Genomic DNA, 12020 nt, shown 5'->3' on the forward strand with positions numbered 1-12020 from the left:
TAAAATTAATGAAACTGAAGTTTTTCTAATTTCATGTTTGTAATGTGTTTATCTGACATGTTCCACACAAGGATGATTCCCTCTTTTATGGTTCTATGGAATAAGTAATTGATCTAATCTAATCTAGTCAATCTAAAAACTCACTCTGGCAGACTGAGCAGCGTGGGGTCTAGCTGGAGGAAGTAGGCAGCGAGCGCCGGCACGAGGCAGGAGAGGGCAGCACAGGCGGCCAGCAGGTGGGGGGCGGCCCGCGGCCAGCGCCACACCGCCGCCAGCACCACCAGGAACACCGCGAACAGCTGCGTGTCCGTCGCCAGGTACCACGTGTGCAGCAGGCACTGGAAACAACATTGCGTTACGTTAATACTTGTTCCACAGATCATGAATACTACATTTCGTAATGATGTGCAATGTGTCAATTCAACAAAAAAAATTTTACACGATATATTCCTTTTTCTTATAATTATTAGTTCATGTCTAAAAATTCATCTGTTGACTAGAAGGAGCTGTCACTCGGAAATTCTTTTAATTTGTTTTTAAATGCTGGTTGGTTATCTGTCAGACTCTTAATGCTATTTGGTAAATGACCAACGAATTTTGTGGCCGCATAATTCACCCCTTTCTGTGCCAATGTCAGGTTTAGCCCAGAATAGTGAAGATCATCTTTTCTTCTAGTCTCGTAGGAATCCACTTTGCTGTTATTTTTGAATTGGGGTGGGTTATTAATAACAAATTTCATACTCGCCAGGGTAGCCGAGAGTGCTAATGCGGTGCTTCCTGGACCCGGATAGGCGCGCTGGCCCTGGGTCGAATCTGCCCGGCAGCTTAACGAGGACGGCCGGTGTGCCGGCCAGCCTGGATGTGGTTTTTAGGCGGTTTTCCACAGCCTACTAGGTGAATACCGGGCTGGTCCCCACGTCCCACCTCAGTTACACGACTCGCAGACATTTGAAACACATTCACACTATTTCACGATTTACACTTGATGCAGACTGCTGGGGTACATTAATTCCGTCCCAGGGGGTATGGGGTGGCGGCAGGAAGGGCATCAGGCCACCCCTTACAATTAACCATGCCAAATCCGTACTTAACCCTTATGGTATTGAATGAAATACCATAGACACTGGCCTTCAGAGTTGAAAGCCCACTCGTGTACCCTTGATGACTGCACGCCACAAAGATTTACGACTCGTCTGGGCCAGTCAACACCAACATTGGATTCTTGGTGACTGGAAACATGTTGCCAAGTTGGACGAGTCTCGTTTCAAATTGTATCGAGCGGATGGACATGTACAGGTATGGAGACAACCTCATGAATCCATGGACCCTGCATGTCAGCAGGGGACTGCTCAAACAGTTGGAGGCACTCTAATGGTGTGGGATGTGTGCAGTTGGAGTGATGTGGGACCCCTGATTCGTCTAGATACGACTCTGACAGGTGGCACGTAGGTAAGCATCATGTCTGATCACCTGCATCCATTCATGTCCATTGTACATTCCGACGGACTTGGGCAATTCCAACAGGACAATGCGACACTCCACACGGCCAGAATTGTTAGAGTCGCTTCAGGAACACTCTTCTGAGTTTAAACACTTCCGCTGGCCACCAAACTCCACAGACATGTACATTATTGAGCATATTTGGCATGCCTTGCAACATGATGTTCAGAAGAGATCTCCATTCCCTCGAACTCTTACGAATTTATGGACAGCCCTGCAGGATTCATGGTGTCAGTTCCCTCCAGCACTACTTCAGACATTAGTTGAGTACCTGCCACGTCACATTCAGGTACTTCTACGTGCTCGGTGGGCCCTACACGATATTAGGTGGAGTACCAGTTTCTTTGGCTCTTCAGCGTAATAAACCTCATCTACACCGTTTACCTGGGCTGTGTTCTCTTGGTGCATCAACTGGTGCAGTATACGACAAGTGGCGACGAAATAATTTTCTGTGATCTGAGTGTTGCACATATACCATGTAGGCTATGTTTGTGTGCGTGTGACTCATACCACAGGGCATGCACGCAATGGTAGAGAAGATGGCTGCCATTACCACATCCAGTCCAGAACATTCCAACTAGTTGTCCCGCATTGATGCGCTGGTGAAAGGTTTCCAGATGGCGCCTCTGCAATTCCAACACAGGTGATGCTCAGCAGCGCGCGGTAAGTTTTTTAGCCTTCGTCCTCTCAACGGTTACAGGTTTGTCCGGAGACTGCCGCTTCCAATATAGCAGTTCTAAACGTAAACAATCTTACGCAACTTCCCTATCCGCGACGTGATCCTCTTCCAGTCGCTAAATGAACTTCTCAGTTACTGCCCACGCTGCAGATTTGCCTCCTTATTACTATGGCTTTTGAACAATCTCTTAGATCGTCTGTGACATTGCAGGATCCTTCACTAGTGTTTGTTGCCTGCCCAACTCGCGGGTCCCAGCCGCAACCATGGCCTTCACACCAAACTGAGTCGCAAACTTCCTGCAGGTGTGTGACAGCCATGGCAGTTATTCTCACGTAGCAATTGCTTTATAATGCACCCAAGGCAACTGTGCTATTACTACCGTAGCAAATTCTACTCCTGTGGCAGAATGGGACACACAGTGAAAGTCTGTCAATCGCCCTCAAGATGAATGTGGAGCCCCTGAATCCAGGATTTGATGAACTGCCCGAATTTCTCGAATCCAGAGGTGTTGCACGTGCAAGTTGTAGTCCCTGTTTTGACTGACTCTTAATTCTCACATTGGAAGTCAATGTCAGTCCTGAGCTTTTCCAAATTTATCTGGGTTCTTCCATGACTATCATAGTTTGGGAAACTTATCAGTGTCTAGGCTCGTCTCTGCTTCAGAAATTCTCCAAACAACTCTGCAGTAATGACGCATCTGTGGTTAACTCGGAGGGGCCATAAATTTCCTTCGTTTGGACATTTTTAACGCCTTGGGCCTGGATGCCGATGGATTAGCTAACAGCATCCAGCCATCAACAGCTATCTGCTGTATCTGTGACTTATGCACCAAACAGGAGTCAGATTCTTCTCAACCTTCTACCAACACCACAAGGTTTGAGACTGATGTCACCCTACGCCCAACAGCCACGTCCTATTTCTTCAAGACACGAAACGTTCTTTTTGCACTCCAGGAAGAGCTAGATTCCGAGCAACAACGCCTGCAACAGGAAAGCATCTTGACGACAGTACCTAACAGAAAGTGTGCCACCTCCATCATTGTTATTAAGAATGCAAATGGGTCACTTAGGATTTGCAGAGATTTCACGGTCACCATTAAATCCCAGCCTGTCATCAGTGCCTAACCCATCTCAACAGTCCAAAACTTTTTATTAAGCCTTACAGGAGACAAGATTTTCGGGAAGATGGACTTGCGAGATGCTTACCTTCAACTGCTGCTGGAACAGGAATTGCAATGCATTTTGGTGATCAAGACCCCAACTGGCCTCTTCTGCTGTAACGGTCTCCCATTTGACATTGCCAGACCCTCAGCTATATTTCAAAGGCATTAGAAAATCCCAAAATAGCGAACTATCTGGACGATATTATTGTCACAAGGAAAAATGCACAGGCTTTAACAACTCACTTAGATGCCCTTTTTGTTGTGCTCCAGTAAGCCAGTTTCAAATGTTACAAAGGCAGAAACTATTGTTTGGTGTCTCAAGTGGAACATCTAGGTCATGTCTTAAGTGCCTTGGGAATAGAGCCCACATTACACTACATCCAAGCTGTCCAGAAACTTCTGGTCCCTAAGGACACTAAACAGCTTCAATTCGTTTTGGACCAACTAAATTACTAGATTCAATTCATTCCTCATCCAGCAGACATAGCGGAACCGCTGCATAATTTGTAACGAAAACAAGTAAAATAGAACTGCATTACCACATGCGACAAAGCCTTCAGCGATCTAAAATAAGCTCTTCTTCAGCCAACATACATTATGGTCTACAACCTGTCCATGTCATTAACTGGAGCAGCTGATGCATCCGTCTGTGGTTTCAGCGAGGTGCTGTCACACGAAGTCGGTGGTGTGGGGCACCCTACTGCATTTATTTCGAAAACCTTAACACTGGCCCAACGCAGCTATAGCCCAGATATAAAAAAAAGAGAGTCTAACTAATGTTTTGGGTATTAATAATCACTATAGCTGTATTTTGGTCCTTTATTACTGTACCACTACCGGTTTCCTGGCGTTAAAGCCACATCTTCAAGTGACATATGTTTAAAACATTAGAGAGGAAAATTTTTTTTCCAACATTCATTGTCTGTCAAACACAAAACATTGCTAAAAGACGGTATGTCATGGATTAAAAACTGCCAAATTCCAATATAGTGGATGGATCCAAAACAAATCTTGTCATAGTGATAGGTCCTCCAGTCTACATGGAACCGCGTACAGGGAATGCGGCCGCGTGCTCTGTCATACATTCATGTTTTAATCGTATGTCTCCCGAAGATGCTTTAACGCCACGAAACATGTAGTGGTACAGAAATAAAGGACCAAAATACAACTGAAGCGATTATTAATACCCAAGATGAATACTCATAGCTGTGGTTGCTCCACTGCAAGGTTGTCTGCAGTCGAGGTAATGTGTTTGCCCTCAAAAAATTTCGGACTGTTTGTATGGTCGACTAGTCACACCATTGTCAAATCATAAAGTCTCTCACCTTTGTTCAAAGCCAATGCAAATATTTCGGTCACGATGGCGCATCATTTTCAGCGGTGGGTATTGTTTTGTCTGGCTACACCTACGACATTAGGTATTGTTCCATGCTCAATACATCAATGCTGACGTCGCCTTCAGACTGCGGTGGGTCAGGATCTATAATTTGCTGCAGCATGAGAGGTCTGTTTCCACATGGATGCAGAGGGAGAAGAAGCAGTAGCAACCTTTCCCTTAGACATGAAAATTATCACCCACCATTCATCTGAGGATGTGGTCATTCGAGAAGTGTTCTGTCTCATGAACCACGGTTGGCTGGCGAATTGCAAACACCTGAACCACTCAGAAGCCCAAACAATTTGGTACAGGCGCGACCAGTTATTAACCCTTAAAAACATCCTCTTACTGGAGGGGATATTGGTAGCCCCCGCACCGTGGTTCCACACGCCCTTCGACACTGCATATTGTCACTCATCCACGAGGGACACGGGGATCGTCCTAACAAAGTTGTTGGCTCAGCGAACTGTATATTGGCGTGGGGTTGACACTGACATTGCCAACATGGTGGCAACGTTGGTACTAGCCAGAGTAAACAGGCAGCAAAGGCTCAACGATATTTCAGCTGGCCAGATATGTTCTCACCTTGGTCACAAATCCATTAGGACTTTTGAACCTCATTTTAGGCTATTCCTGGTTTAGAGTTGTCGGTTTAGGCTCAGGCACCGGCAAGAATATTTTCTATAGAAGGTCTCCCAAGAACGAGTCACCGACAATGGCCCCATTTCACGTCTCCTCAGTTTTAAACTTTATGTCTCATCAACGGTATCTCCTTAGTGCAGTGTCCAATGCACTGGCTGAAATATTTGTCTGCACTGTCAAGTCACAAGTGGCAAAACTGTACTACCACAATGATTTAGACGAAGCCCTAATCTCTTTTCTTGCATCACATCGCTCCATCGATCAAGGCAGTGCCAGCCCAGCCAAGAAGCTCCTCAGATGACCCCACCATTCGCAACTCTCCATACTTTATCCAAACAGAGCTGCACCTCCACCTTGGCAGTCACACACTTCATGTACGCAATCATGGATAAGGTCTGGGCGCCGGTTTTTTCCAAAAACCATCGATACTGGGCAACGGAACTAGTCAGGCCATGTTGGAAGTGCAATTAGACACCGGCTCCATACGCTGCAAACGTATCAAGCAGGTGCAACCCCAGAAAACGCCAACGCGTCCTACAGCTGCTCTTTCACAGCCCCCTTTTCTTTCCAGAGCAGGTCTACCGCCTCCCAGGGCTGTTGAAATCACCGACCAGCTGCCGCCTCAACAGGTTTTGCATGCTTCCACTTTCAGCGAGGTCAGCTCTTACCAGGCACAGGCACTCACACCTGTAGATATCGACCCCATTCCACCTAGTTCACCAGTTCTACCAGCGACCGGCAGGGAAGCAAGCACATTCTGGGGCCGCGCGGACTGGACGCTCGTTTGGAGGCGCCATGTCACTCCCGCCGGAGGTTCGAGTCCTCCCTCGGGCATGGGTGTGTGTGCTGTTCTTAGCATAAGTTAGTGTAAGTAGTGTGTAAGTCTAGGGACCGATGACCTCTGCAGTTTGGTCCCTTAAGAACTCACACACATTTGAACATTTTGAACATTCTGGGACTTTGAGACAGGGGGAATGTGCTGCGTATGGATCTTTCGCCCTATCAACCAGCACTTCTTCTCACTCCTTTAGTATGCAAGTAGCCCTTCCCAGCAGGGTCCAGACGAGGAGTGGGGTCCACACCGCAGAAGATAAGTCAACGATCATGGACCTCACTAAGCTGACAGGAGGCAGTTGAGCGCCACCAGCCTACTTTCAAAGTGAATGTAAGTCTGTTGACTTTGCCTGTCATTGGGATCATCTGCCTACTTACGAACTTGTTTAAATTCAGTGTTTATCACGAACTATTCCAAACAGTTCTTGTAGTTGTCTGTCTTCAAAGAGGAACTTCATTTTACGTACTTTATAATAAATCTGTTCTACATTGTTTACCAGGGCTGTGCGCTCACTGCGCCTTAAACGGCGCAGAATATAAAAGTTAGCAAGGTCTTTGTACCGCAAGATTTACGCAAGATTGATGAGCCAGCTAGAGCTATGAACTCATCCCATGTATTTCCAGTGCACACTACAGACTTCTTTGATTTTAAAGACGCTGCTGAAACGTTGGTCTCAATGCAGGCGTGTAAGATCTCCAGATGACCATCAAATTGTCTCATGCTTATCCATCTGAAATACCGGTTACTTACTCTGAAACAGAACAATTACAAACTGTCAATGTATTCAAAAGACGAGAGACCATGGCTAATGTACCTCGTGCCATGTTTCATCTGAAAGACCAGCCATGTTTATCGGTAGCAAAACAGAAAGACCTGTTGACAGTGTTGCCATTTCTCTCTCAGTATCACAGAGAGTTCTAAAGTAAACTTTGAAATACCTGACCCCAAGAACGGAGGTGTGTAAGAAACAGAAATGAATACTTTGAGAATTTTTAAATATAATTTTCTTATTCTCTTGTAAAATATTTGAAAGAAATGTGAGATAGTTTTTGTTCCACTAGTTGAAACTTTACTGCTGCTATTTCTGTACTTGTATTATCATCATAGAACATAGTGTCTCTGTAGTAACAGCACTTGACAGACACGCTTTCTTGTTATAACTTAGAACCAGGCCGCTTCGTGGTATGATACTCAGGAAGTTCTTAATAAGTTGTGTATTTTCTCAATTGTCTCGTTATGGTTAGCAGTGATGAGGCGAGTAGCATTATTACGTTGCATTTTGTGTGAAACACAAATATCCTGCCGGAAAAAATTAGTATACCTGAAAAGACAACATCGATTTTTATCCGATGACATCATATGACATATGATGGGGGACCTAAAATGTATTGATAATGTTTTCAACGTCGTCCGCCAACAGATAGAGCAGTGGTATAGGTTGTTGGGTTGTTTGGGGGAAGAGACCAAACAGCGAGGTCATCGGTCTCACCGTACGAAGGAAGGAAGTCGGCCGTGCCCTTTCAAAGGAACCATCCCGGCATCTGCCTGGAGCGATTTAGGGAAATCACGGAAAACCTAAATCAGGATGGCTGGACGCGGGATTGAACCGTCGCCCTCCCGAATGCGGGTCCAGTGTGCTAACCACTGCGCCACCTCGCTCGGTGGCAGTGGTATACCTGGTAGAGCACCATCTCTGTCTACCCTTTAATCGGAAATGATCACAGCCATAAGGCTCAGTGTGGTGCAAACGTGTGAAGCAAGCAGGCAACCATGCCATACAGTTACTCTCATGCTTCCTACCGCCAACTGAGCGAGTTTGAAAGGGGTCAAATTGTGGCCGTCCTAGTGGTGGGATGGTCCTTTCGGAGAATTGCCGCACTAATTGGGCGTGCTGCGTCAGTTGCGGAACGATGCTGGTTTCATTGGCCGTATGAACATTCTCACATCCGAAGATGAGTTGCCTGACTTCCACACATGACAGACGCTCGCCAGGATCGTGGTATTGCAAGGGCAGCAGTGGCAGATCGTACAGCTGCCACAGCACAGATAAGAGTCATTGTGAGCCCAGACGTGTCAACACGAACCGTCACGAAGCGGCTATTAGCAGTGGACCAACGGGCAGGCACACCTCCGGCCCACCTTGTACTCATGACACAGCATCGACGTGCACTGCTCGAGTGGTGACGTCAGAGGATCAGTTGGAAGATGGACGGTTGTCTACACACGGGATGTAGATGTCCTGAGCGCTCTCTCTTAGAGTGCATTCGTCCAACACACAATGGTGCCTCCCCAGGCCTTATGCTCTGCAAGATGCGCAGCAACTTCCCTGGCCAACATGATTCTGCACTTGTCTCCAATCGAGCAAGTGTGTGATACGATGGGATGAGAAGTGAATCACGCAACTCGTCAACCACCAAGTCTTACAGAATTACGTGAAGTTGTCGAGCAGGCGTGGCATAACGTATCCCAGAACAGTGGGTTCGCCACCTGTACGATCAGCGCCTGCATCGCTGCCCGTCGAGGTTACACCACATAGCAATATGGGTGTTTCAGCATGGGTCATTAACTGGTACCGCTTGTGCTATTGATCTGTAAATGTAATCATTGAATGTACTCTATATGCACTGTTGCAATAATAAATCTTGAGTGAATTGGAAACCACTAAGAGGGTGAACCAATTTTTTTCCCGGCAATATAAGTAGTATACAAAAACAGATACATTATGTGAGACCTGAGTTTCTCCTGGCGTATACAACATTCAAATAACTTCCGGGAATCCAGCCAGGTAACACTTTCAGTGACCGCCGATATTTCGGCGGGAGAACACCCCGCCATTTTCAAGGCAAACTGCAACGGACAGGCGGCGTACATGCAAATTTAATACCTCGGTTCTCCGACAGAAGCAGGAAAGATAACACACACACACACACACTGAACACTAGTGCCACCAAAGATGACCAAAGTCAGAGCTATCGATAGTGAGACTATGAAGTCGCAGGTGAGGCAGCATTGACTCTGTTCCTCTGTTTTTTGACAAGGGAGAGAGCCGGATTCCAAACAGAGTTTAAACAGAAACCTCCATCCCTGTTAACGAGGTTGCTCGCTAATTTAATCTCAACTGCCTCCCTAATGACACTGTCCCAATAGCTGGACGTGCATGCCAATATCTCGGTGTTATTATATAACATGGGGTGACCAGTATCCAAGCAATGTTCGGCAATAGCAGATCTATTTGGCTGCTGTAATCGTGTGTGCCGTTTATGCTCAGTACATCTGTCCTCCACGGTCCTGATAGTTTGAGCAATATATGCCATGCCGCAGCTACAAGGAATACGATATACACCCGCCTTACGCAGTCCAAGATCATCCTTAACGGAACTCAAAAGTGCTCTAAGTTTAGATGGAGGTCGGAAAACACATTTCACATCGTATTTCCGTAAAATACGACCGATCTTATTGGACGTGTTTCCTACGTAAGGCAAAAAGGCAGTAGACTTAGGTGTTGACTCAGAATTATCATCAATCTCCCGATGTACAGTTGGTCGATAGCGCAACGCACGTTCAATCTGTCTATCACTATAACCATTTTGACGAAATGTAACTTCAAGATGGGACAGCTCAGCTGGCAAAGTCTCAGCGTCGGAAACGACATGTGCCCTGTGTACCAAGGTACGAAGTACCCCTTCACGCTTAGCCGAATGGTGACAACTATTAGCTTGTAAGTACAAGTCGGTGTGAGTACGTTTCCTGTAGACTGCATGTCCCAATGATCCATCAGCGTGAAGGGGTACTTCGTACCTTGGTACACAGGGCACATGTCGTTTCCGACGCTGAGACTTTGCCAGCTGAGCTGTCCCATCTTGAAGTTACATTTCGTCAAAATGGTTATAGTGATAGACAGATTGAACGTGCGTTGCGCTATCGACCAACTGTACATCGGGAGATTGATGATAATTCTGAGTCAACACCTAAGTCTACTGCCTTTTTGCCTTACGTAGGAAACACGTCCAATAAGATCGGTCGTATTTTACGGAAATACGATGTGAAATGTGTTTTCCGACCTCCATCTAAACTTAGAGCACTTTTGAGTTCCGTTAAGGATGATCTTGGACTGCGTAAGGCGGGTGTATATCGTATTCCTTGTAGCTGCGGCATGGCATATATTGCTCAAACTATCAGGACCGTGGAGGACAGATGTACTGAGCATAAACGGCACACACGATTACAGCAGCCAAATAGATCTGCTATTGCCGAACATTGCTTGGATACTGGTCACCCCATGTTATATAATAACACCGAGATATTGGCATGCACGTCCAGCTATTGGGACAGTGTCATTAGGGAGGCAGTTGAGATTAAATTAGCGAGCAACCTCGTTAACAGGGATGGAGGTTTCTGTTTAAACTCTGTTTGGAATCCGGCTCTCTCCCTTGTCAAAAAACAGAGGAACAGAGTCAATGCTGCCTCACCTGCGACTTCATAGTCTCACTATCGATAGCTCTGACTTTGGTCATCTTTGGTGGCACTAGTGTTCAGTGTGTGTGTGTGTGTGTGTTATCTTTCCTGCTTCTGTCGGAGAACCGAGGTATTAAATTTGCATGTACGCCGCCTGTCCGTTGCAGTTTGCCTTGAAAATGGCGGGGTGTTCTCCCGCCGAAATATCGGCGGTCGCTGAAAGTGTTATCTGGCTGGATTCCCGGAAGTTATTTGAATGTTGTATGCGCCAGGAGAAACTCAGGTCTCACATAATGTATCTGTTTTTGTATACGACTTATATTGCCGGGAAAAAAATTAGTTCACCCTCTTAGTGGTTTCCAATTCACTCAAGATTTACACTCCTGGAAATTGAAATAAGAACACCGTGAATTCATTGTCCCAGGAAGGGGAAACTTTATTCACACATTCCTGGGGTCAGATACATCACATGATCACACTGACAGACCCACAGGCACATAGTAACAGGCAACAGAGCATGCACAATGTCGGCACTAGTACAGTGTACATCCACCTTTCGCAGCAATGCAGGCTGCTATTCTCCCATGGAGACGATCGTAGAGATGCTGGATGTAGTCCTGTGGAACGGCTTGCCATGCCATTTCCACCTGGCGCCTCAGTTGGACCAGCGTTCGTGCTGGACGTGCAGACCGCGTGAGACGACGCTTCATCCAGTCCCAAACATGCTCAATGGGGGACAGATCCGGAGATCTTGCTGGCCAGGGTAGTTGACTTACACCTTCTAGAGCACGTTGGGTGGCACGGGATACATGCGGACGTGCATTGTCCTGTTGGAACAGCAAGTTCCCTTGCCGGTCTAGGAATGGTAGAACGATGGGTTCGATGACGGTTTGGATGTACCGTGCACTATTCAGTGTCCCCTCGACGATCACCAGTGGTGTACGGCCAGTGTAGGAGATCGCTCCCCACACCATGATGCCGGGTGTTGGCCCTGTGTGCCTCGGTCGTATGCAGTCCTGATTGTGGCGCTCACCTGCACGGCGCCAAACACGCATACGACCATCATTGGCACCAAGGAAGAAGCGACTCTCATCGCTGAAGACGACACGTCTCCATTCGTCCCTCCATTCACGCCTGTCGCGACACCACTGGAGGCGGGCTGCACGATGTTGGGGCGTGAGCGGAAGACGGCCTAACGGTGTGCGGGACCGTAGCCCAGCTTCATGGAGACGGTTGCGAATGGTCCTCGCCGATACCCCATCAGCAACAGTGTCCCTAATTTGCTGGGAAGTGGCGGTGCGGTCCCCTACGGCACTGCGTAGGATCCTACGGTCTTGGCGTGCATCCGTGCGTCGCTGCGGTCCGGTCC

At 47.0% G+C, this 12020-nt stretch overlaps 1 protein-coding gene across 1 annotated transcript in view; it reads right to left on the reverse strand.

Annotated features, from left to right (window-relative positions):
* Nucleotides 1–12020, reverse strand: part of LOC124622951 (nose resistant to fluoxetine protein 6-like) — a 185072-nt gene that overhangs the window by 92925 nt on the left and 80127 nt on the right. The window contains exon 7 of the mRNA XM_047148741.1: nt 145–338. Within this exon, the coding sequence (XP_047004697.1) occupies nt 145–338 (194 nt within the window). The remainder of the gene's footprint in view (nt 1–144; nt 339–12020) is intronic.

This window comes from Schistocerca americana, chromosome 7, assembly GCF_021461395.2.
Source record: "Schistocerca americana isolate TAMUIC-IGC-003095 chromosome 7, iqSchAmer2.1, whole genome shotgun sequence".
Lineage (NCBI taxonomy): Eukaryota > Metazoa > Arthropoda > Insecta > Orthoptera > Acrididae > Schistocerca > Schistocerca americana.